This window comes from Gobius niger (genome assembly GCF_951799975.1).
Source record: "Gobius niger genome assembly, chromosome: 17".
Lineage (NCBI taxonomy): Eukaryota > Metazoa > Chordata > Actinopteri > Gobiiformes > Gobiidae > Gobius > Gobius niger.
Window position 1 is genome coordinate 14,507,039 of NC_136868.1, and position 27,482 is coordinate 14,534,520.

Here is a 27,482-nt window from a genome sequence, read left to right on the forward strand (position 1 = left end):
GCATTTCAAGACCTGGAGTAGAGAATGATCAATTGGACCTTTAAAATTGTGCAAAATGTTCCCTGTTATCGCATCTGCTTAGGGCCTTTTTCTACACAACAATAATGTATCCATTACATTTCACATTATCACTGCTGTTTTAGCGGACTTTGGCGTGGACTTTGAAGGGATGTGGGACACGCGTTATCCCAGTGATGCCGTCGGTCCTCAGCTCTACTCCGTCTGGGACGTAGAAAGAAAACTTCTGCAGCAAACCAACCAGAAACAGGAACAACTCCATCTTAGCGAGGCCCTCACCCAGACACACGCGTTTCCCTGAAAGAGAAAACTCATCAGCCACAAAGGAAAATAAATAGAATCCAGAGTCTACATGAAGGCTATACAGAGGCCAGACATTGTCAGATGTATATTATGCAACTGACAAATTTACTGTCTCAATTATATTTATTCTCTCAAGAAAGGATCCATCGAGATTAGCATTGATAAGAGGAATTCAAAGCTTTAGTATTAGTCTATAACCCTAATAAGCAGTGGTATGCCTGGTAGTACCATAATTTAAATAATAATAATAATACAAATTTGGGAATATATATATATATATATATATATATATATAAATATATATATATATATATATATATATAAATATATATATATATATATATATATATATATATATATATATATATTTATATTTATATATTTTATATTTATATATTTTATATTTATATATTAGTGGGAGGAAAAAGTATGTGAACGCTTTGGAATTTCTCACATTTCTGCCTGACATTGCAGATGTCAATTTGGATTTGTGATTTGGAGTGAGATCGAGAATTTGGTAATGTTCTTTTTGCTATACACTGCGTTCCAAATTATTATGCAAATGACATTTTTCTAAGATTTTCTAAATTGTCAACTCAAATGAGAGTCAGCATAATTTTCAAGTCATTACCTGGTAGAGGATCATTTAAATGTGGTGGAAAACATTTCCTAGTGATAACAGTATTTTTTTCAAAAATAAATATAGTAAAAACCTCAAAATCCACTGTTCCAAGTTATTATGCAACTCATCGCTTCAATACATTTTAAAGCTTGTAATTAACTGAAAATGGTCATTTGTTGTATTTGTAGCATTAGGAGGTCATATTTACTGAAATCAAAACTATTTCAACAGGTCAAGTTATATTTTAACATAGGAGCCCTTGTGTGATAGCAGCTTCAAAATTCTTAAATCCATTAAAATTGTAAGTTTTTGGACAGTTTCTGCTTGGATGTCTTTGCAGGATGTTAGAAAAGCCTCCCAGAGCTGCCGTTTGGATGAAAACTGCCTCCCACCCTCATAGAAGTTTTTTTTGTTGAGGCTCCAAATGTTCTCAACAGGGTTGAGGTCAGGAAAGGAGGGGGTCCACTTCATGAGTTTCTCTCCTTTTTTGCCCATAGCAGCCAGTGATGCAGAGGTTTTCTTTACAGCAGGACATGGTGCGTTGTCATGCATGAAGAGGATTTTGTTCGGGAAAGCACGGCTCTTCTTTTTGTAGCATAGAAGACAGTGCTCAGTCAGAAACTCCACATATTTTTCAAAGGTCATTTTCACACCTTCAGGGAGCCTAAAAGGGCCTAATGGGGCCGACCAGCTCTCTCCCTTATGATTTTGGTCCAAAACATGACTCCGCCACCTCCTTGTTGACGTCACAGCCTTGTTGGGACATTGTGGTCATTCACCAACCATTCATCCATCCAGGGCTACACGGCACTCATCAGTGAACAAGACTGTTTGAAAATGAGTCCTCATGTATTTCTGAGCCCGTTGCAGCCGTTTCTGTTCATGAACATTCAATGAACAGTTTAGGGGAGGCCCGAATAGAAGGTTTATGCACAACTGCAGCCTCTGGAGGGTCCTACACCTTGATGTTCGGGAGACTCCAGAGGCACCAGCAGCTTCAAATACCTGTATGCTGCTTTGTGGCATCTGTTCTCCTAATCTGATGTGTTTGTCTAAGCAGAAACCGTCCATATTGTGCCTTTATCTGCACAAAACGGAGTGTGCTCTGAATCATCCACAAATCTCTTATCAGTATGATGATTACACTTAATCTTTCATGAAATATCGAAGGTTTTCATACCTAGACCAAGGCATTCAACTATTTCATGCTTTTCATCAGCAGAAAGTCCCTTTTTCTTTCCCATATTGCTTGAAAATGATGATCTGCATAATAAAGTGGAACACCCTTTTTCAGTAGTTTTTCCCTTAACTGGGCTTAACCCGACAACTAATCATCCCAGGTCTCTGAGATTAATGTCAGTGATTCATAGAGCCCCAAGACACGATACCATCCATGAGTTTCATTATTATTATTATTTTTTTTACCTTTTTGACACAAAAATCCAATTTGCATAATAATTTGGAACGCAGTGTAGTTTGCTGTTTATGTGAAGTTATCATACCGTACACCTATTCAGCCTTTTGTTGTTTTCTCCAATAGGCATTTTTTGGCTGGTGCGTCTTATACTTTGGAGCAACTTAATAGTCCGGAAAATACGGTACAGGAAAACAGTTTTTGCTGCAAAAGAAGTGTGAGCTATTTAATAATGTGAATGTCACAGTTTTTTCTGCTAAATATCTTGGTAAACTTGCTAATTAATTTTTTCATTGATGATAGCTTCTTGTCCAGGCCCTGAGGCAACAAAACAGCCCCAGACCAGGGCTCCTTACGAAACCATCAAATTGCTAAGAGCTCTTACGCCAAACCGGATGTGCGTCAGCGTCCGCTATGGCAAGTTGCTTCCGAATTGGTAAGTCAGTTAGGAAGGAGTTAGGAAAAGGAGCCTTGATGCTAACTATCATGGCCACTTTAGCATATGGACCTCTGGCGCTAACTAACCGGTGATTAGGAGCTATGTGCCATCCCACAAGCCACTGCGCCAAACCCCCCACCCCCCTCGCCCCCACCCTGGAGTGATTCATGCACATTTAATAAAAAAAAAAAAAAAAATTAAATATTAAGATTCTGCACAAGCCAAACTTTATAAAAGTGACAAAATCCATGTTGTCGTCACCACAGCTCAGTCACATGTCAGTGTTAAAGAGTAAACTCAGTAAACAGATTAAATGCTTTTGTTTTCATTTAGTAGAAACTTAAGCCACATGAATCATTTGCATAATGTAGCTTTATGAAACAGCTGTTTAAATAAAATAACACTAAAGGGAAATGTTTGGATCATTTGGATTTATTTTTCTCCTTAAATGTCTTTGTTTGGACACTATGTTGCTGTTGGACACTGTACAGTAGGGGGCGACATGCACTTTTATTTGGCCTGCACTCCACCAATAACTTTAAAGAAGAAGAAAAACAGCTGTTGGTGATGTCACTTCCCTTTCCCCTGTTTAAGGATGGACGGATTGTGCAAATTCAACTGAAGGTCTCGTTCACTAACTGCATAGAGGTCTAACAGTTGACCCCATGAAAGGTTAAAGAGTTAGTTGCTAGTGTTAGTGCTTAGAGGCTACAATTTGATGGTTTCAGACGCAGCCCATGATTCTCCCTCCATACTTCACAGTGGGGATAGGGTTTTGATATTGGTGTGCTGCTCCATTTTTCCACCACACATGACGTTATGTGTTCCGCCCAAAGTATTCAACTTTTGCAGCCACTTGTCCCATTACTTTTGGTCCCTTAAAAGGGGAGGCACACATACAAACGGTTGTCATTCCTACACCATTCATCTGATTTGGATGTAAATATTCTTAAATTAAAGCTGAAAGTCTGCAGTTTAAGCACATCTTGTTTCATTTCAAATCTTTTGTGGTGGTTTATAGAGCCAAAAAGATGAGAATTGAGTCGATGTCCCAATACAAATGGACCTGACTATATAATGTGTATGTATAAAAATACATGAGGAAAAGGGATGAACTGTGGAGGGAAGTACCTACTCTGGAGAACTAAACAAATGTTGAGATCAAGCAAAAAGTTGATTAATAAAAAATTAATGAACTATTACTGGAATAATTCTCTTCCTCCTGAGAGAGGAAGTTTGAAGCAGCTGGACCTCTCATCACGCTGTCAACACTTTCCTTTCAAGGCCAAGCCACGGAGCTAAACCAAATACGGACTGAGGTCTCTGGGTTTTGCATAACGCTGACTTTCAGATTGTAAACAACTGCACACACATACCCCTCCGAGACCATAGACTGTATATTAGTTGACAGCTTCTGCTCACTCCTCCCTGTTTACCATAATGACTACGGTTGTGGGGAAATTCATGGCGGAACACAGCTCTGACGAAGCATGTTCCTAAAAAGGGCATACGGGCGGGATCTTCATTGTAGACTCGGCCCTTGCGTGACGTGTAGCTCGCGCTGCTCCAATGCTGACAGTCCGACCCTGATTAAGTACGAGATTTCTAAAATTCTTCTTACGAAAACCAGCCTGGTTTCTTAAATTGTTACTAACCCAGTGTTATCTCAGGAGGAATATCTAGCCTAGTCTAGTGTTGAAAAAATTCAAACCAGGCGTTAAAGTTGTTTTTAATGTGTCTAAACTCCAATGCTTTTCAAAGGGGCACTAGCGGCGATATGGAGGTACTACAGCAATGGCGGTGCAATGGCGGCCTCCAGTGTCGTGGGCATAAAGCAGAGCAGCCTGCGGCCATTGTTTGAGACACAATACGCAACGCACATGAATGAAGCAGTTTTCGAGACAGTCACGTGACCAGGTGTTACTGAAAGAGGCTCCGACGCAGTGTTTCGAAGCAAGCCTCAGGAAGAGCGATATAAGCTCCGGAGCGCTTGAGTTTTTTGGCCATCACTGCAAAAGACTATAATTAAAACTATGTAGTGAAATCAACGTATGTGTTTCACCTGCAGAGAAAGGCAGCAGAGCATCTCTCTTCATAAACTTTCCGTCTTTGTCCAGGAAGTGTCCTGGGTTAAAGGTGTCCGGAGTCTCCCACTGAGTCTTATCAAAGAGGACTGAGTGCAGCATGGGCATGATGCTTGTTCCCTGTGAAAACAACATTCACTCTCTTCACCAAAAACATTTGATGTCATTATTTTAATTTTATATACAATGAACTGGTGTAAATGAGGATACACAGGGCATTGCCCAGCTGCACCTTTGGTATGAAGTATCCTCCCAGTGTGGTGTCTCTAGAGGTCATTCTCAGTGCATTGAGTGGAACTATGTTTCCTATTCTCTGGATCTCGTGGATGACCGCGTCAGTGTACGGCAGGTTGGATCGGTCTGCCATAGTGGGCAAACGACTTTGTCCGATGACTCTGTCGATCTCTGCCTGAACCTTTTCTGAAAAGCAATGAAGCATGTTCTAAATTATTGGTGCATTGACTGGACTCTTCATACTTTTGCATCTCCTTTGATTGTGGTCTGGTGCAGCTTTAATTCTAGTGTATTAGGTTCCTTACCCTGCATCTCCGGGTGCTTTATGAGGTAAATCAAGGCCCATTGCAAAGTGGTGGAGGTTGTCTCCGTCCCGGCAAAGAACAGGTCCATGGAACAATACGCCAAATTGTTCTCATCAAAACCAGTGTCTGAGTCTTTATGCTGCAAAGACAGAACCAGCATTTCTCTTAGGTCTTTTGTGAGGGAAAAGGGTCAAAATCCAGTGTGGATCTAAACTGTGGATAATCGATACAGTATGAACAGACAAGGTTGGGGTCAGCCTCTACCCTGGAAAGGAACATCAGGGAACATTTGTCCTTTACATCTCAAATCACAGACAGGCTTTTGTAGTTTGGTGTCTTTTGTCATTTATTTTTAATCAGCCTAGCTGTGTAATATGGAATTAATATTCGATTGAGAATAGTAAGAAAAAAAATCAACAGCATCTTGTACAGGGTTACAGTCTACAAGAAAGGCTTTGTGTATCTAATTTCATCAGATGATCAGTCTTGAGGCCAACTTAATACTTCTGAAATCCTGAAAGATGGGCAATTTTGCAGTTCTCTCTGATTCCCTTCTGCTTTTTATTTACTCACATTTTGCATCTCAATAATGAAGGCGTCGATGTAGTCCCGCGGGTTACTGGGGTCTAAGTCCTGCTTGTGCCTCTCCACCTCTTCAGAGATGAATTTATGGATTGTCTCACTGTCCTCGAACACTCTGTTGTGTGGACCAGGCAGGTGCTTCATCAGCCAGGGGAACGACTCATACAGCTACAAAATCAAAGTCATCATTGTGTAACCCTTATGTAAAAGTGTAAATATACAATGATCATTGTTACAGTATTTAGATACATTTTACTGTACAGTATATTAATGTAGGAGCCATTTTGATTGTCTTATGTATGTGTGCCTCCAGCCCCTATGGGGCACTGTGGTTTACACACCTGTTATAAAAACACAGGAAATTGGCACCAGGTGTTGGAGGGCGCAGAGGCGACATGATTTTTGACCGTCTCTGGCCCATTGTAAGAGTTCTTTGTTTGTTCTTGACCGGATTTAACTAAATCTGGACAAGCTTCTGACTCATGATTTGCTTGCATGCTACAGAACATAAAGGCCATATCAGTGAGAGATTAGCTGATAGACAATGGTCACCACCATAGTCATTCTACACATAACGTGACATACAGATAAAGTACAAACACATAGCCACAACAACTGACTTATTGGAAGGCAGTCACCCTTTCTGCGCAGAGGTGTCCAAAACTAGGATAAAAAGGAACTGTCAAAGGAGGTTGGGACTTCACCTCTCTCTCAGAAATCACCAGCTGGTTCTACTTCTTTATACTACTTATGTAACAACGGCAATAAACGCTTTATCTTTGAGACGGCTTCTATCTCCAGTGTTTGCTTTGGCTGTATCTAAATATCTGTCCTCGCGTGATACTTAAGAGCCAGGTCACAACATTTTGATTAAAGACAAAGGTGAGCCATATAAATCTGTTTTAGTAACATCACTGGTCTCTCTTGGTGTGTTGGGAGACATGTGTGACACCTTCAACCAATAGTTGCAATTAGCACAGGGCAGTTTAGCCCTGAGTTGATGATTCCAATGTCTTCACAACATTTAGCAGAGGTCCCCCAACTTTTCAGGCCATGACCCACTATTGCAAAATATAATTGCCAGTTTTCAACTTGAAATCATTTTGCGACCCCCACCTCAAAGTCCCCCTGAGGTTTCCCGAGCGCCACTTTGGAAACCCCTGTGCTATAGTGAAGTAATGTAAACTAATGGTTTAGTGTGATTGGTGTATAGGCCATACCTGAGCCCAGATAGTTCCTTGTAAATGAAGAGTTTTACTCAAGAGATGGAGCAAGGTCTGAAATGTATTGTCGCTGTAGTCAAAGCGTTTTCCCATCACCAGCTGGCAGATAATGTTGGACGCAGCGTTGTTGAAAAGTCCAGCGGGTGTGAACAGCCCTCCTGAGGAGACAACATGTTCAACCTGGATAGTGCTCACAGACAGACACAAGAAGCACACTATTTTTGGACACTTATCAAAAAGGTATGAAAATAAAATCAAAAATGTAACCACGCTTAAATACATTATTATTCCACTTTGTTTGAGTCTATGGTTGGCCTTTGCACTCACTTTTATAACTCTCAAACTCATTTAGGGGTCATCAAGAAACTGACCAAGTGAAGCAGTTCATATGGAGTTCAGCTATACTAACCACTGTGCCACTGTAATCAGTCATATGTTCAATATGCTACTACTATACCTTTGTGACTCTGTATCTCGTCCTGCAGATACTGGATCTCCTCACGGATGCACTGCTCCATGGGGCTTTTTCCCAGACCAAAGCTCCTCAATGTGGACAACGCAAAACGCCTCTGTCTTTTCCACTTTTCACCATTGCTCTGAAATATACCTCCTGCAGCAAAAGACACAATGTTTGTTGACTAGTAGAAAACAGTCGCAAAGGGGTGTGTGTGTTGCAAATTAAAGTAAAATAAATAAATGAAAAAATCTAATCAAATATTATTTCTAAATGTGGACTTTTTCTCTTGCCGTTTGTAAACTGAAAATGCAGACTATCCAACTGAGTGGGCAGCGCCAGGGAGTGCTGTGTACATTTACTGCTATGGCCTGCTGCCTATAGCCATTTGTACCTTGACCACTGACTGACAAGTGACCACAAAAGCCTAAAATGGACAGGATGGAAGGGCTGTTGTTGCAGAGGTGAGGGAAGCCCTTCAGTCTCAGGGTCACCTTTACTGTTTGCATCTTTCTACATACTTTTTTTTATGTTTGTTCAATCAATTTCCTCTAGCAGAAGCAGATGTTATGGCTGCTGCTTTTTTTTTTTTTTTTTAATGAAGTGAAGATTTGAAGAAATTATCCTAAATGTTTACAAAACTTCATTCGGCTCTTCATAGAAATAACTTATTATTTAGTGCCGCCTGAAGCAGAAAAGAGAGGTCAGTAACCGTCTGATCCGGAGAGAAGCCTGTCGGTCATCGGGCTGAAGGGACGATCCACAAAAGTATTAGCTTGGTTCACCAAGGCTTCTTTTACCATCTCATATCCACAGACGAAGACAAACTTATCACTGCCAAATCGAAAGCTAAAGACATTTCCATAGATTTCAGCCAACTGTGAAATAACAATAACAATTGTAAACAATAGAGACATGTAGTAAAATGCATGTAGTAAATAGACACAATATTAGAATGGGCAGAAATTTTAAAGTAATTTCCTTCAGATATGGACATAACCGGTTTCAAAGATTTTGATAGTAATATTTACTACTTTTTATTCAAATTGCTTGTCTGTGTCACCAAAAGTAATATGTAAATGTAATACATCTCTCCCAAATACACACATCTACATCCTGCACTCACAACATCAAACTACAAGTGAAAACAATATGAAGTTTACCTTGGAAAAGCCCAGGTGAGGATATTTACTGTCAGAATCCAGGAAGTTTCCTAAAATAGGCAGGGCCCGTGGTCCAGGAGGGTAATTTGTAGGATTCCTGTTTTTGATATAGTCTGCTATCAGGACAAACAGCACCAAAAACAGCAAGATTGACTTAAAGTCCAAACTCAGCAGGAAACTGTCGAGCCACATGTTGAAAAGAAATGCGATACTGGAGAGAACCAGCTCTCAATATGTAGAGGAATGACTTATGGAGCTCCTCCCACATTGTGTTCTGGTCTCCATACAACATATCATTACAAACACAAAGTTTGAGTTCATCGGACTAAAATAAAAGCTGCAGAATATGTAGCCTCTATACCAGTAGTTGTCAAGTGGTATGACTTCAGGACTCACCATTATACCAGGGTGGCAAGCTGCGTCTCAGATAAAAATGCAACTTGTCATGTTTTGTGTAAAATATTGTGTTTCCACTCGTTTTTATTGACTATATGCCTTTAAGACTGAAATTATGATCAAAACAACCCAATAACAATATGACCCGGGTCATGATGTTCAACGCAGTTTCAGATGGAAAATTTGGAGAAAATAATATTTCCCTGGAACAGGCTTGTGACCCATGACAAATGGTTCTGAGACCCACTTTTGGGTCCCGACCCACCCGTTGAGAATACTCGATACTATTCTACAAAAAGAAAAGACAACTTTTCATTTTTATTAAATAGATTAGAATCTTCTAATTTGAGCTTGTAAGCCTTTTACTTCTACCAGATCATTTAATGCAGTGATTATCAAACACAGTCTCCTCATGTCTGTTAAAAATATATACGTTGTAAACGATGACTAAAAATGTTTTTCCCCAAATAAGAAAAGAAAATGTTGACTTCTCTTTTTTTCTTCTTGTTTTTAACATGGAAGCACAATAAACAGTACGCCTGAACTAAGCCACAGTCAGTATTACATAATGACGACAAAGCCTCAGACGCAGGTGTTCAGTGTAAAGTTCACGTTGGGCGTGTCACATGGATTCAGCCTGTTTATTACAGGTTCAGTTTTGTATTTGTCCCAGACTGAACCTGGAGCAAAAACATCAGACAAAACAACGGCTACAACCGTGGTTTCCTGTTACCTGTTCTTGTGTAGCCCTTAAATCGTTCATTTACCCACAGACCTTGTGAATCCTGCCAGTATTTTTTATAAAATAAATCCTCAACTAAACTACTGCACCCCGAGTTGGGAAAGACTGGATTGTGCAACAACAACATTTCAACACTTCTTGTACAGGGAATTAGGAATTGGACTTTTAAATTGTGCAAAAGGTTTTCTGCTCTCTTATCTGCATTGTCAGTATTTTTATTTTATGAGTTGTTTAACTTTGGCTTTCACATTTTATCTTTTAGATTTGTGTCCCCATTATTTCTGCACAATTGATTTGCATATTTATTTTATTCATGGATGTAATTTGAGTTACTAGGATGACGGTCCCAGTGTGTTTACTTCTTCTACTTAAATTATTAACAGACATTTTTTGGGGAAATACTTTAATGATCGATCGAAATCACAGAACATCATAACATGTTTTACAGTGTTAACTTAAAAACTGTGCTCTTTTTAAATCATAATGAAAAAGAAAGTACCAAAAATTACCCTGATCAAAAGGTTATGATCAAGAGGAATGGGCCGCTTTACCATTGGATTATATAAAGAACCTTCTCCACAACTACCACAAAAGACTCCAAGCTGTTATTGATGTTAATGGGGAAATACACAGATCATGGGTATGTAAACTTTGGATCAGGGTCCTTTTGCTACTTTCGTTTTTCATTATGATTTAAAAAGAGCAGACTCAGTTGTTTCACCACAAATGGCTTCACACAACCACTACCAACTATATTACTATATTACTGAAGTAATATAGTAATACATCTCTCCTAAATACACTGCGTTAACAAGTATTTTGCAAATTGTATTTTAGTGCCATGAAGGTAAAAATAAATAAATAATTAAATTAAACTCAAACCCATGGATGGTATTGTGTCTCAGGGCTCTATGAATCACTGTCATCAATCTCAGACGACTGTGATAATTAGTCGGCAGGTTAAGCCCAGTTAAAAGGGTGTTGACCATTATTAAGCAAACCACCATTTTCAAGCAATAAGGGATAGAAAAAGGATCTCTCTGCTGATGAAAAGTGGGAAATAGTTGAATGCCTTGGGCGATGTATGAAAACCTTCAATATTTCATGAAATATCAAGCGTAATTATCTTACTGTTGAGAGATTTGTGGATGATTCAGAGCACACATGGGTTTGTGCAGATAAAGGCACAATAAGGACGGTTTCAGCCAGACAAGAAGAAGAAGAAGATCTTTATTTATATAACGCCTTTCACAGACATAGTTACAAAGCGCAAACTACGTTTGTAGCTTCAGTTTCCTCTGGGGGAGATTGACAGAAGCGCTGTCGCTATTGCAAACGTCTGCGCCAACGGTCCCTCTGACCACCACCATACATTCACACACATCATTCATCCTGGCCTATTGTACATGTTTTTAGTGGTAGGGGAAACCCGGAGGAAACCTACGCAGACACGGGGAGAACATGCAAACTCCACAGAGAAAGGCCCCGTCCAGGTGACAATCGAGCCCTGGACCTGGGCGCTACTGTGCCGCCCAGACAAATACATCAGATCAGTAGAACAGCTGCTACAAAGCAGCAGACAGGTATTTGAAGCTGCCTAGAGTTTTCCGAACATCAAGGTGTGTACAATTTGCATAATAATTGTTAACTCAGTGTACACACTACATCCTTCACCCACAACATCCAAACAGCTGTCAAACTACAGTGAAAACAGGTCAATATGAAGTTTACCTTGGAAAAGCCCAGGTGTGAATATTTACTGTCAAAATCCCAAAATAGGCAGGGCCCGTGGTCCAGGAGGGTAATTTGGAAGATTCCTGGTTTTGACATAGTCTGCTATCAGGACAAACAGCACCAAAAACAGCAAAATTGACTTCAAATCCAAACTCAGCAGCAAACTGTCGAGCCACATGTTGCAAAGAAATGTGATACTGGAGAGAACCAGCTCCCAATATTAATCCACTTGTTAAGAGATTATCTGTGTTAAGTTTGAATTTATGGGCCCAGTATAAAATCAGAAAAAATAAGTTTCCTCTACTTTTCCACAAAAAAGAAAGAAAGAAAATATTAATTTTAGGTGCAGGGTTCACAAAATTCAAAACACAGTGTTGTTAGAGTTTTTCACTCCTTCTCCTGTGTTGTCCACTTCCTAATTAATTACCCAAACGTCGGACAACACCAAGCGTGTTCAACACTGGAAGAAGAGTTATTGACAAACAACGCTACACTACCAGCTAATAACACATACCAGCACAGATGACCCAGGATTCAGAAGATTAAATCACAAAGGTTTATTTCCCTAACAGGTCATCTAATACAGAGCTCTGCTTCCCTAGTTCCCTAACATCGAGCCTACCAGCTGTCCATTGCATGGGAGAGACTGGATTTTTTACTAGGAAGCAGAGTATTTGTATCACATTAAACATTGGAATATTCATGAGCCTAAAACTAAATCTCATTGGTTCCTTTGGCTCCAGTGCTTCTGCTGCGTCACATAGTTCCGCCCTGCGACCCCCGATTTTATGTCTTCAATGGAATGTTGCAACTGATAAGATCCTTCTGGAGGAAGGCAGTTGTTTATCTTACTTTTGGGGCACGGGGGTTTTGTGCTCACACACTTTGGTGCTCTGGTACTTTTCCGCTGTAACAGAGAACTGAGAATACTTCGCATACATTTTGTTAAGTCAAGCTAAACAGTAATAAGAATAAAAAACAGTATAAAACCTTGTATATATTTTATAATTCTTCATTCCCCCTTCTGATCTCGATAGAGATCAACTAAAACACTAAGTCCCTTAATTAATAAATGTAAAACCTTGATTGAACAGTGATTCACCGTTTCTCTGAGTATAAAAACCACCACCAGGTCTCCATCTTCATCTGAGCATATTCAATCAGTTCCTGAGGAGTTTCAAAATCATCTTTTTTTTCTCCCAGACGTAGTCTCCACTCACCAACCTTTCCCAACGAAAGGTCAGCGATGGAGTACCAAGGTCAACAGTACACTTTATTTTTCTGTGCCTCGCACACCATCACGTATTGCTATAAAAATAAACATTCCTGCAACACAAAGCACAACAAAACAAAACAAAACAACACTCTTAAATGTTTGGTTAGATAAAATCTCCTCCACATTTTCCATCATAGCCTTCGTCTGGGTCCAATCATTTTAAACGCCATTCTGGCTCTTTCGGTATACAGATCTTAGACGCCCCCTTCAGGCGTCTCTGTAAAACCCATCTCCAGATCCTCAGGGGAATCACTACTGACAACAAAGATCCCTCCTGAAGGGGCTAAAGCCCTGGTTATCATGCTGCGAATGAGAGGTACAACACAACAAAACAAAACACAACATAACAGTAACACAACACCTATTATAATACTCACTTTTTGAAGGATGTGGATCCAGGAACCGGACTCTAGCCAATTCAACCAAGTCCATTGTGGATTTTGGTCCTTGAGTCTACTCACCTTATCTCTAATTGCGGTCCAATTTATTGGATTTACCCAGTTTGAAAGGTTAGCATAGTTAGCATACTCCTTGCAACCTGGGTGTGTGTATTTTCCTTTTTTATTCCAAGTTTCAATCGCTTGTTCTGTGTAATGGGTAACCCATTATAAGTGTGGCGGTTGGATACTACTCCTCGCCTTTTAACCAGTATCATTCCGATTTGATTACAATAAATGACTACATTTCCACCTTGTTTTTAGCCTACTTTCTTACACATATTATACAGTGTTTATTTTAATTCTTTCACTGACTGACCTTCAACCATTTTTTCACAATTGTTTTGATCTTCTAATTTTAAAGCCATTAATATCAGTAGTATGCAGAGAGCTAGTATTACACCCCACACCCCGTATGGGCACCTAAGTGGGCCAAGCTTTTGTAGCCACGACTTTAGAGAGGAGCTTTTGTCCTTCTTTATCTCTAGTTCAAGTTTATGGGTTTGTGGGTTTGCTGGATTTGCTTGCCCACCCCCTTCAGTGGGGCTCCCAGACCCACTTTCACCATCATTAGGCAAAGTGTGGGACCAGTGGTAGCCGGTCTTGTCTGAGCAAGGTTTCAGATGTGTCCAATGAAACCAGCTGTCTTTTCCCTGCACTTTAACTGCTGTAGCAGTCCTCTGAGTCACTTCAAAAGGTCCTAAGTAACGGGGAGAGTTCCATAATTCTGTTAAGGCCTGTTCTATGCCCTGTCTCTGTTTGTCATGGCGAAATGGCCTCTGGGGACATACACATGTGCACCAGGGAGCACCGTTAGAACCACTGGATCAACTTTATTACAATGTCCGATATCAGCGGGCCCTTCCGCCCACAGCTCTCCTGAGAACCCAGCCAACCTTTGAGCAGTCCCCTCATGATCTGTAAGTTCACGGCCGTGTGACCGTGAGAGAAATTCCTCGTCTGCTACAACTGCATCAGTACAAGAACCAATGTCAACTTTATAAGATTTTTCAAATGGACTATACATTATACCAAGAAGTCCGGTCTGTTCCCAATCCAGGGTGTGGTTCAATTTATAAGTCAGAGTCCCTAGTTCGCGCTCTTCATGACCAGAGCCTAAGAATAGAGAGATATGTGGGTCAGTAAGCGAGTCTCTTTTATAAAAAGGTTTCACAATTTCAGGCAGGACAACTGGGGCAACAACTCCCGTTTTGTGGACATAGAAATGGGTGGCTGCTATCGTATATGTGTTTCCCTTTAACTCTTTTTCAAAATCTAACTGATATTGAGGGTCTAATGCTCTATCATAGAAAAGAGTGCAATGCAGTGGGTCTTTGGGAGGGGCTTATGGGTGCAGCATCGAGAACCATGGTTTCCATTCATCTGTGGGGTATCGGGTTCAAGGAGGAGCCAGTAGATTGAAACACCAGGATATTCAGGGTCCTCTCGAAAAACATAAAGTCCATGAGAGGTTGAAGGTGTGCAGGTGATTTTCTGTCCATTAGACCATGTGACCTGCATTGCGTCCGGGGAGCATTAGATGGAAGCTCCCGTAGCCTGTAAAATGTCTCTTCAATTTCTTTGTCATCCGTAGAGGGGTCGCTTTTCCTGTGAGCCCTGAAAGGTGGATGTGTTTATCACTTAGCATGTGCGGGGCAGCCTTCCTCATCGTAGAATGCGTAGCACCTGTATCCACGAGCATCATCAACTTTTCCCCACCAACCTCTACAGGAACAAACGGTCCTGGGGTTGGGCCAGGACTCACCGGGCACCCCTAGCAGTGGTCATCCCTGTCGTAGGGAAAACATCCTTGGGTGTCGTACACAGGGTAGTTATTTCCTCCACCCCCATGCCTCCACAGTGCAGGGCCAGGCCCTCCCGCTGGATTTCTCAGAGGAGGCCCACCTCGTCCTCCAGGATTAGCTTGGGCTGGGGGTTAGGAACAGTCTCTAGCCCAGTGATCTGTGGCTCCACAATTGTAACATCCTGACTGAGGGCACTGTTTGGCCCAATGGTCGGTTCCTCCACATTGGAAACATGACTTGTCTCTGTTATTTTGTTGCTGCCGTCCCCCATAGCCCTGCCCGCCGAACCCTCTGCCTCTAAACTGTCCCCTATTATTCCCTGTGCCCCTCCCACCTTAGTTCCCATGTAAGTGGATGTGTATTTGGGTTTGAGGCATTGGTGGGAGCATGTTGGGGTTATGTTGCCCTAAGGGCTGTGGTTGGGAGGCGTATAAGGCGCTTGCGGGTGATGGGGCAGGCGTGTCTGCTGTTTCAGTTGTCGAGGTTGTTGCCACCATTTGCCCCTGGGCCTTGTTTTTTCCGTCTTTTCTCGCAGCTGTGGCCTGTTGCCGTGCTTGGTTCAGCTGAGATTTTAGCAATTCTTCTTGCATTTCTTTAAAATTTGTTTCACGCTCGCGTTGTTTTTTGTTATACAGATCGGCGTGATGTTTTAAATGTGTCAAAAAGAGAGTTGAGTCCGAAGACAATCCTGGAACACTCATCAGGCTTGTTTTAATTGGTTCCGGCAAAACATCCAACACCCCCTGGAGGAACAGACACATTGTTTGGGGGTTTCTGTATGGGTGGGTTTGCATTGAGCTAACATAGACCTGAACACATTCTTCCAAGAATTTAGTAGGGCACATCCCAGGTAAATAGGCGGAAAAGGTTGGGGGCTGCGGGTGTGGAGGGGGATACATTAATTCCACCACCGCTAAAAAGCCTTCCACATGTGGGTCAAAAGGTTGATGCAGGGGCAGATTGTCCAAGCCGGATGTTCTCAGGAGTTGATCCACTGCGTGCGGAGGAGCACACGACCCCACCAGGCCCCTCAAATCTCCTACTGCTAATATGGCATTTGCGCACTGCATTTGAAGAGTGCGAAACCACTTCCTGCCCTCTTCCTCGTATGAAAGGGGGGGCCGAAGGGCCCAAGACGGGGCCTCCTCCCTGTGGGAGGGGCTGTTTTGTCCCGCCCCCCGAAGTGGGGGAGAAAATCTTTTGTTCCTTTGTCCATTTAGATACGGCAGCCTCCAAGACCGGTTCGATTCTTTGTTTGATCTTAAAATACCTCCTTATTCCCCAATGTTCTTGTTTTTTTTTTGTTTTGTTTTTTTCATTGCTTCCACATCTTGCATTTCCATAGCGCAGAGTTCTACTCCCGCCGTAAGCGTTCCACAGAGTGTTCCTAAATCATGTGGTTCCTTAGGATTTCTCTTTTGTTCTTCATATATTTGTGCACACGCCTCTGTTGCCTTCCTTACCTCTTTCTTTGACCTTCCCTTTAGGAAGCCCGTTCCCTGGCACAACCACATAACCCATTTCTCACAATCGTGTTTTCCCGACATTTCTCTTACCTTCTAGTCGCTTTTTCTTTTTCTTTTTCTTTTTCTTACCTTTAATTCCTTTTTCTCTCTCCGCGAAAACAACTTCACGTATCTCTGTAATTCACTTCACACATTATTACACTTCTTTTACACTTCTTTAATTAATTTTTTTCTCACACTTCTTTAATTAATTTTTTTTCTCACACTTCTTTAATTAATTTTTCTCCGGGACTGAAACCCGCTATCTGGGACTCTAACCCACTATTTTAGACGGCCCCCAAATCCGTCAACGACTTATTTCAACGTTTTAATTTTAGTCCACGCGTCCGTGGGCTTGGGAGGTCCTACCTACGCACCTTTCGGCTTTTAAAGGGTAAAACCCAGCGTGCAGTCCTCTACTTCTTCTTCTTCTTCTTCTTCTTCACTATTTCTCACTTCTTTTGTCATTTCACTACTTTTTCTCTACTTTATTTTCAACAGTTTATAATTTTAACGTGTGTCCCTTATTCCTTCCACCATCAATTCACAGATTATACCAGCCAACAGTCGATTTCAGTAAAAATCTTTAAACTAAACTTTGGAAAATAGCCAAATAGACGTACTTTGAGACTCACATTTTAGTAGAAGTCAAAAGTCGTCTTACCTTAATCTAATTGGACGTCCGTGAAATCGCTGATGGCTGGATGTGGAAAAGAATGTCTGGTATGTCTACCGCAAATAGTTTTAAGGAGACCGGACCTCAGCCGCGTCCCGTGTTGTCTGTCTATAACTCCCCCTGCAGCACGTCCGAGGTCACCACATGTTGTTAGAGTTTTTCACTCCTTCTCCTGTGTTGTCCACTTCCTAATTAATTACCCAAACGTCGGACAACACCAAGCGTGTTCAACACTGGAAGAAGAGTTATTGACAAACAACGCTACACTACCAGCTAATAACACATACCAGCACAGATGACCCAGGATTCAGAAGATTAAATCACAAAGGTTTATTTCCCTAACAGGTCATCTAATACAGAGCTCTGCTTCCCTAGTTCCCTAACATCGAGCCTACCAGCTGTCCATTGCATGGGAGAGACTGGATTTTTTACTAGGAAGCAGAGTATTTGTATCACATTAAACATTGGAATATTCATGAGCCTAAAACTAAATCTCATTGGTTCCTTTGGCTCCAGTGCTTCTGCTGCGTCACATAGTTCCGCCCTGCGACCCCCAATTTTATGTCTTCAATGGAATGTTGCAACTGATAAGATCCTTCTGGAGGAAGGCAGTTGTTTATCTTACTTTTGGGGCACGGGGGTTTTGTGCTCACACACTTTGGTGCTCTGGTACTTTTCCGCTGTAACAGAGAACTGAGAATACTTCGCATACATTTTGTTAAGTCAAGCTAAACAGTAATAAGAATAAAAAACAGTATAAAACCTTGTATATATTTTATAATTCTTCAACAGTTTGCAAATCGGTTTATTTTATTTTCTTTTATTCATATGAAGTTTAATTTTCTATATTGAGCTTGTAAAACCAGACCAACTTACTAAACCACGGTCTACATTATGTAACAATGACCTAGTCAAGCAGGTGAAAGACAAAGGCAAAGTTCACATTATTGAGCAAAGGCTTCAGTCTTTTGTTTGAGTGCGCTCACAAGTTCCCAGGTCCAGTTCAAACTCAGGCAGACTGTTTGTCCCATTCATTTCAACATTTCAATACCCGGAGTAGAGAATGATAAATTGGACTTTTAAAATTGTGCAAAATGTTCCCTGTTATCTCATCTGCTTAGTCAGAGGGCCTTTTTCTATAATGTATACATTAAAGCTGTTTGAAATAGCCAAGCCTCTAGATAGAATACTTTATAAAGCAATTAAACTGTTGTACCATTTGAGAGAATTGTCTGTTTTGCATCGTGTTCGTTTACAGTTTGTCCATACTAGTTTATTGGACTAAAATCAGGATCGCAGAGGAAGTGCTAAAGTTTGGATCTTTTTTAGCGGACTTTGGCGTGGACTTTGAAGGGATGTGGGACACGCGAAATCCCAGTGATGCCGTCGGTCCTCAGCTCTACTCCGTCTGGGACGTAGAAAGAAAACTTCTGCAGCAAACCAACCAGAAACAGGAACAACTCCATCTTAGCGAGGCCCTCACCCAGACACACGCGTTTCCCTGAAAGAGAAAACTCATCAGCCACAAAGGAATATATATATATATATATATAGTATAATATATATATAAACTAGCTGAGCTCGCTAGTCTCCACATTTGATATTCTGAGATTATGAGTTAGTCCCTATAACCCATCACTCAGTATAGCTGTAGACCCGCAGTAAGTAGACCAGTGCTTCCCAACCCATTCCAAAAACTATGGCCATTACATATGTTTAAAATCATGATTGATGAACACCTGACATGGAAATCGCATATTGATAATGTCAAAGTAAAGGTGTCCCAAATAATAGCTGTGCTGTATAAAGTCAAAGATTCTCTCAATAAGAATGCATTGTTTTTGTTGTATAACTCATTGATTGTTCCATATCTGACCTATTGCATTGAAGTGTGGGGAAGTGCCTGCAAAACATACATTAATCCAATTTTTCTGTTACAGAAAAGAGCGATTAGAGTTGCCAGTGGAAGTGGATACAGAGACCATACCAATCCTTTATTCATACAACTAAAAACACTGAAATTTTGTGAATTAGTAGAGTTTAACCTTTTAAAAACCATGTATAAAGCTCATCTGGAAAGTTTACCAAATAATTTACAAAGCAGATTCAATAAGAGAAAAAGCAGATATGAACTAAAAGGTACTGAGGTTTTTACAAAACCCAGGTTTCAATCGGCAACAAAGGAAAGATGTATCTCAATCAAAGGAGTCACTCTGTGGAACAGTCTTGATTGTAAAGTTAAAACTTCTAAGTCCATTGATGTGTTTAAGAAGTATGTAAAATTATCAATGTTACAAAAATATGACACTGCGGAGTAGCAGATCAACTTTATTTATGTATGTGTATTTTGTGTTTTGATGTCTTGGACAAGAAAAAACAAAACAAAAAAAAGACGGCTGCATGAGACAGTTTAACATTTAAATGAACTGGAACTGTAAATGATTTTGTGTTGATTAGGGGCAGACATTATAAGTTTTTTACTTCTTTCTGCTCCTTTTCATTCATGCTAAATGCTGCTGTTGCATTTTTAAATGAATGAAATAAATAAAAAAATGAAATGAAAATAATGAATGCTAAAAATAATTGCAAACAAACTGCAATTGGAGTGTTTGATGCACCCGTACTCCTTTCTTATAAACTACAACCACAATATGTTCGCTAAACTCAGGGAATAGAATTCAAGAGACAGTGGAATGGATAAATATTAGGGGTTCAGCTCTAACGGTTTGGTTCACGGTGCAGGACCCGTGGTTTGGAGCATCGGTGCAAGTGCAATCTAAAAAATAATAAGTTGTTTTTTATTAGACAGTATTTATATCCTTAGAAAGGAAAGCTGTTTTATAACAAAATGTACCTCTGGACTCACAATACGTGAAAGCAAAATAGAAAACAAATGGTACAGCAGCAAAGTAAAAATAAATATATAATAAAAAGCATCGCAGAGCAGGCCATGCGCTCGTTAAGGGGTTGTTTAATTTTCGCTTTCCACACATGGAAGCTAAAGCACTCGGAGCAGCGCGTTTGATTTGAAGCTTGTGTTTGGCCAGTTGTTGGGCAACTTTCTGCGTGTACTTTTTTTTGGAGACAAAGCTTGGGAGACGGAATACGGCCAGGATTGGATCTTATGCATTTGTCTGCGCCTCTGACATTACGCAGCACACTGGATCTGAACCATATATGGACCCCTGGCCAATGCCCACGAGCGGAGGGACCGTCACGTGGGGGCCGCCTGCGGATTTCTGGGAAATAAACATGGTGGCGCCGTTATGGAGCTTAAGCCCCGCCCTACTCGCGATTGCGTTTTATATTATAGATTATATGTATATATATTTATTTTTTTTGTGTGTGTGTGTATGTGTAAGTGTATGTGTGTGAACGCTTTGGAATTTCTCACATTTCTGCCTAAATTGCTCACTAAATGTGGTCTGAAATGTGGGACGCCTCCATGTCCAGGTAGTTGCCAAGGCTATTGTTCAGAAGTGACACCGAGAATGAAGATGTCAATGGATTTGTGATTTGGAGTGAGATCGAGAATTTGGTAATGTTCTTTTTGCTATAATTGTAGTAACTATAGTAACTGTTTATGTGCCGTTATCATACCGTACACCTATTCGCCTGTTGTTGTTTTCTCCAATAGGCATTTTTTGGCTGGTGCGTCTTATACTGCAGAGCGACATAATAGTCTGGAAAATATGGTACAGGAAAGCAGTTATTGCTGCAAAAGAAGTGTGAGCTATTTAATAATGTGAATGTCACAGTTTTTTCTTGCAAATTCATTTTTTCATTAATGATAGCTTCTTGTCCAGGCAACAAAAAAGCCATGATTCTCCCTGCACCATACTTCACAGTGGGGAAAGGGTTTTGATATTGGTGTTCAAATGTACAGAAGATCATTAGACGCTAACCAGAGACTGTGAAAATAACAGATATCGTCTACTCACTCCCCCATTTACGTTAATAACTACGTTCGAAAGGGAATCCATGCTGGATTTACAGACTCCTCCGACCCAGCTCCGACCGAGCATGTTCCTAAAAACGGCAAAAGGGTGGGATTTTCACTGTAGACTCGGCCCTCGTGGGGAACGTTGTTCGGTCGTAACTGCGCCTGTGCCATTAGCTCTCATGCTACCGGCCTGTCAATCAAAGTCAGGCACTCATTAATATGTGAGATTTCTAAAATGTTCCTTTTGAAAAGCAGCTGGTCCCTTTAATTGTACCGAACCCAGCGTTATCACAGGAGGAATATATAGCTGTAGAAAGTTTTCAAAAATTAGGCCCCAGGCTTTAAAGTAGTTTGAAACGCGTCTTAAGTGCAATGCTTTCTAATGGAAAACTAGCTTGTTCTGCTGCCCCAGATGGAGGTATTACAGCATCGTCATCACAAAACTCTGCTAAAAGCGGCCATTGACACAAACTCATAAATATAAGAAAAGTATGTCTCAACCCCTTGACGGCTGCTACCGCCTAATGTGCAGTTTACAATGCCACCATCAGAAGGAATGAGGCAAATGCCAAAAACGCTATAATTAAAACTATGTAGTGAAATCAAAGTATGTGTTTCACCTGCTGAGAAAGGCAGCAGAGCATCTCTCTTCATAAACTTTCCGTCTTTGTCCAGGAAGTGTCCTGGGTTAAAGGTGTCCGGAGTCTCCCACTGAGTCTTATCAAAGAGGACTGAGTGCAGCATGGGCATGATGCTTGTTCCCTGTGAAAACAACATTCACTCTCTTCACCAAAAACATTTAATTTCATTGTTTGTTTTTTATATACAATGAACTGGTGTACATGAGGATACATAGGGCATTGCCCAGCTGTACCTTTGGTATGAAGTATCCTCCCAGTGTGGTGTCTTTAGTGGTCATTCTCGGTGCATTGAGTGGAATTATGTTTCCTATTCTCTGGATCTCGTGGATGACCGCGTCAGTGTACGGCAGGTTGGATCGGTCTGCCATAGTGGGCAAACGACTTTGTCCGATGACTCTGTCGATCTCTGCCTGAACCTTTTCTGAAAAGCAATGAAGCATGTTCTAAATTATTGGTGCATTGACTGGACTCTAAACACTTTTGCATCTCCTTTGATTGTGGTCTGGTGCAGCTTTAATTCTAGTGTATTAGGTTCCTTACCCTGCATCTCCGGGTGCTTTATGAGGTAAATCAAGGCCCATTGCAAAGTGGTGGAGGTGGTCTCCGTCCCGGCAAAGAACAGGTCCATGGAACAATACGCCAAATTGGTCTCATCAAAACCATTGTCTGAGTCTTTGTGCTGCAAAGACAGAACCAGCATTTCTCTTAGGTCTTTTGTGAGGGAAAAAGTCAAATCCAGTGTGGATCTAAACTGTGGATAATCGATACAGTATGAACATCAAAGTGGGCACAGTGTCTGCGCAAAACACTGCAAGGATATGCAGACAAGGTTGGGGTCAGCCTCTACCCTGGGAAGGAACATCAGGGAACATTTGTGCTTTACATCTCAAATCACAGACAGGCTTTTGTAGTTTGGTGTCTTTTGTCATTTATTTTTATTCAGCCTAGCTGTGTAATATGGAATTAATATTCGATTGAGAATAGTAAGAAAAAAAATCATTAGCATCTCGTACAGGGTTACAGTCTACAAGAAAGGCTTTGTGTATCTAATTTCATCAGATGATCATTCTTGAGGCCAACTTAATACTTCTGAAATCCTGAAAGATGGGCAATTTTGCAGTTTCCCTTCTGCTGTTTTTATTTACTCACGTTTTGCATCTCAATAATGAAGGTGTCGATGTAGTCCCGCGGGTTACTGGGGTCCACGTCCTGCTTGTGCCTCTCCACCTCCTCAGCCACAAATTTATGGATCATTTCACTGTCCTCAAACATTGTGTTGTGTGGACCAGGCAGGTGCTTCATCAGCCAGGGGAACGCGTCATACAGCTACAAAATCAAAGTCATCATTGTGTAACCCTTACGTTAAAGTATAAATATTGCCATGATACATACATCGTTACAATATATTTATGTACAGTATATTAATGTAGGAGCCATTTTGATTGTCTTATGTATGTGTGCCTCCAGCCCCTGTGTTTTACATTTTCTTGTAAGGGGACACACCTGTTTTAAAAAGACAGGAAATTGGCGGCAGGTGTTGGAGGGCGCAGAGACATCATATATAGACATAGACATCATATAATAAATGTCTCATACTCGCTGCTGGCCAATGGAGGGCGACGTCCGCACACGGCAGCCATCTTGCCACAGGGAGCTCGCTCGCTTGTAACAGTGTGTTTTATGGTGCATGTACTTTTTCAATAACCATAACAATAACATTTGTTATAGACGTCAGAGATGTAGGTATGACACTGCATACATATGAACATGAACATAATCAACATGTTCCAGCATTCAGAATTATAGCCACATTAATAACGTTTGTAAGAAACCAAAACTATTGTAAATCCGTCAAGATTTCAGCAAGATAAGAGGATTTGTGTTCGTGCTGATCACTCACTTACTTGAGCTTGCCAGAAAGCTTCCCTGTGGCAAGATGGCCGCCGGTTATGCCGGAAGTGACTCCGCCTTAAGACATCTAGCCTTTATTATTTGATATCTATGGCAGAGGCGACATGATTTTTGATTTTTATTGTAAGAATTCCTTATTTGTTCTTGACCGGATTTAACTAAATCTGGACAAGCTTCTGACTCATGATTTGCTTGCATGCTACAGAACATAAAGGCCATATCAGTGAGAGATTAGCTGATAGACAATGGTCACCACCATAGTCATTCCACACATAACGTGACATACAGATAAAGTACAAACACGTAGCCACAACAACTGACTTATTGGAAGGCAGTCACCCTTTCTGCGCAGAGGTGTCCAAAACTAGGATAAAAAGGAACTGTCAAAGGAGGTTGGGACTTCACCTCTCTCTCAGAAATCACCAGCTGGTTCTACTTCTTTATACTACTTATGGAACAACGGCAATAAACGCCTTATCTTTGAGACGGCTTCTGTCTCCAGTGTTTGCTTTGGCTATATATATAAATATCTGTCCTCGCGTGATACTTTAGAGCCAGGTCACAACATTCTGATTAAAGGCAAAGGTGAGCTATATAAATCTGTTTTAGTAACATCACTGGACTCTCTTGGTGTGTTGGGAGACATGTGTGACACCTTCAACCAATAGGTGCAATTAGCACAGGGCAGTTTAGCCACTACATTTAATGAGTTGATGGTTAAGTGTGGTTGGTGTATAGGCCATACCTGAGCCCATATACTTCCTTGTAAATGAAAACTTTTACTCAAGAGATGGAGCAAGGTCTGAAATGTATTGTCGCTGTAGTCAAAGCGTTTTCCCATCACCAGCTGGCAGATAATGTTGGACGCAGCGTTGTTGAAAAGTCCAGCGGGTGTGAACAGCCCTCCTGAGGAGACAACATGTTCAACCTGGATTGTGCTCACAGACAGACACAAAAAGCACACGTTTTGGAACATGTATCAAAAAGGTATGAAAATAAAAGCAAAAATGTAGCCACGCTTAAGTACATTATTATTCCACTTTGTTTGAGACTATGGTTGGCCTTTGCACTCACTTTTATAACTCTCAAACTCATTTAGGGGTCATCAAGAAACTGACCAAGTGAAGCAGTTCATATGGAGTTCAGCTATACTAACCACTGTGCCACTGTAATCAGTCATATGTTCAATTTGTAATTGACACGGGCACAAGCCCTACTGATGATGTGTTGTGCAGTTTTATTCCCATTGAATTTTAACCTGTGACATTGTTACTATACCTTTGTGACTCTGTATCTCGTCCTGCAGATACTGGATCTCCTGACGGATGCTCTGCTCCATGGGGCTTTTTCCCAGACCAAAGCTCCTCAGTGTGGACAAAGCAAAACGTCTCTGTTTTTTCCACTTTTCACCATTGCTCATAAAGAGACCTACACCAAGAGACACAATGTTTGTTGACGAGTAGAAGACAGTTGCAAACGGGTGTGCGTGCATTGCAAATTTAAGTTAAAAAAAGAAAAACATTTAATCTAATCAAATATTATTTCTAAATGTGGACTTTTCTCTCACCGTTTGTAAACTGAATATGCAGACTGTCCAAAATGAGTGGGCAGCGCCAACGAGTGCTGCGCAAGGGTGAGGGAAGCCCTTCAGTCTCAGGGCACTCTGGGGCCCATAGGAGTGATGGTAAATGATGACTTTCACTGTTTTAATTTTTTTTTTGCATACTTTTATAATGTTTGTTCAATCAATTTGCTCTAGCGCTAGCAGATATTATGGCCACGGATTGTGGTGTGATGTGTTCCTTAAATTAAATGTTAAGAATTGACAGTATATATTAAAAAATTGCCTAAATGTGAAGAAATTACCCAAAGTACAAAATGTAATTCGGTGTCCCATAGAAATAACTTATTATTTAGTGCCGCCTGAAGCAGAATAGAGAGGTCAATAACCGTCTGATCCGGAGAGAAGCCTGTCGGCCGTCGGGCTGAAGGGACGATCCACAAAAGTATTAGCTTGGTTCACCAAGGCTTCTTTCACCATCTCATATCCACAGACGAAGACAAACTTATCGCTGCCAAATCGAAAGCTAAAGACATTTCCATAGATTTCAGCCAGCTGTGAAATAACAATAACAATTGTAAACAATAGAGACATGTAGTAAAATGCATGTAGTAAATAGACACAATATTAGAATGGGCAGAAATTTTAAAGTAATTTCTTTCAGATATGGACATAACTGGTTTACGAAATCCAACATTTCATGAATCACAGTTATTATTTCAAAGGTTTTTGCAGTAATATTTACTACTTTTTGTTCAAATTGCTTGTCTGTGTCACCAAAAGCAATATTTAAATGTAATGCATCTCTCCCAAATACACATATCCTGCACTCACAACATCCAGACACAGCTGTCAAACTGCAAGTGAAAACAATATGAAGTTTACCTTGGAAAAGCCCAGGTGAGGATATTTACTGTCAAAATCCAGGAAGTTTCCCAAAATAGGCAGGGCCCGTGGTCCAGGAGGGTAATTTGTAGGATTCCTGTTTTTGATATAGTTTGCTATCAGGACAAACAACACCAAAAACAGCAAGATTGACTTAAAGTCCAAACTCAGCAGGAAACTGTCGAGCCACATGTTGAAAAGATCAATGTGCCACTGGAGAGAACCAGCTCTCAATATTTACTATAAGTCTTACATAACTTATGGAGCTCCTCCCACATTAAAACCACTTGATTCTTTAGACCAGCAGAGGTTAACTGTGTCATGGTCTACATACAACATATCATTACAAACACAAAGTTTGAGTTCATCGGACTAAAATAAAAGCTGCAGAATATGTAGCCTCCATACCAGTAGTTGTCAAGTGGTATGACTTCAGGACTCACCATTATACCAGGGTGGCAAGCTGCGACCCAGATAAATACACTGCGTTCCAAATTATTATGCAAATGACATTTTTCTAAGATTTTCTAAATTGTCAACTCAAATGAGAGTCAGCATAATCTTCAAGTCTTTAACTGGTAGAGGATCATTTAAATGTGGTGGAAAAAAATTCCCAGTGATAACAGTATTTTTTTCAAAAATAAATATAGTAAAAACCTCAAAATCCACTGTTCCAAATTATTATGCAACTCATCGTTTCAATACATTTTAAAGCTTGTAATTAACTGAAAATGGTCATTTGTTGAATTTGTAGCATTAGGAGGTCATATTTACTGAAATCAAAAGCTATTTCAATCAAAAAAATATTAACAGGTCAAGTTATATTTTACCATAGGAGCCCTTGTGTGATAGCAGCTTCAAAATTCTTAAATCCATTAAACTTTTGGAGAGTTTCTGCTTGGATTTCTTTGCAAGATGTTAGAAAAGCCTCCCAGAGCTGCCGTTTGGATGAAAACTGCCTCCCACCCTCATAGAAGTTTTTTTTGTTGAGGCTCCAAAGGTTCTCAACAGGGTTGAGGTTAGGGAAGGATGGGGTCCACATCATGAGTTTCTCTCCTTTTATGCCCATAGCAGCCAGTGATGCAGAGGTATTCTTTACAGCAGGACATGGTGCGTTGTCATGCATGAA

The 27,482-nt window shown here is 40.7% G+C and overlaps 2 protein-coding genes across 2 annotated transcripts; both read right to left on the minus strand.

The window, feature by feature from the left end:
- Nucleotides 1–139: 139 nt before the first annotated feature.
- LOC306976452 (cytochrome P450 2J4-like) lies at nt 140–9,033 on the minus strand (the record flags this gene model as incomplete). Its single annotated transcript, XM_079574381.1, has 9 exons — nt 140–315; nt 4,859–5,000; nt 5,113–5,300; nt 5,420–5,558; nt 5,993–6,169; nt 7,222–7,382; nt 7,682–7,834; nt 8,391–8,556; nt 8,842–9,033. 9 exons carry the CDS (start codon nt 9,031–9,033, stop codon nt 140–142), a joined length of 1,494 nt encoding a protein of 497 aa, XP_079430507.1.
- A 9,594-nt stretch (nt 9,034–18,627) lies between these two features.
- On the minus strand, nt 18,628–26,545 carry LOC306976454 (cytochrome P450 2J4-like; the record flags this gene model as incomplete). The annotated part of the gene is made up of 9 exons (XM_079574383.1): nt 18,628–18,913; nt 21,976–22,117; nt 22,230–22,417; nt 22,537–22,675; nt 23,146–23,322; nt 24,653–24,813; nt 25,186–25,335; nt 25,855–26,023; nt 26,354–26,545. 9 exons carry the CDS (start codon nt 26,543–26,545, stop codon nt 18,738–18,740), a joined length of 1,494 nt encoding a protein of 497 aa, XP_079430509.1. The 3' UTR covers nt 18,628–18,737.
- Nucleotides 26,546–27,482: the final 937 nt, after the last annotated feature.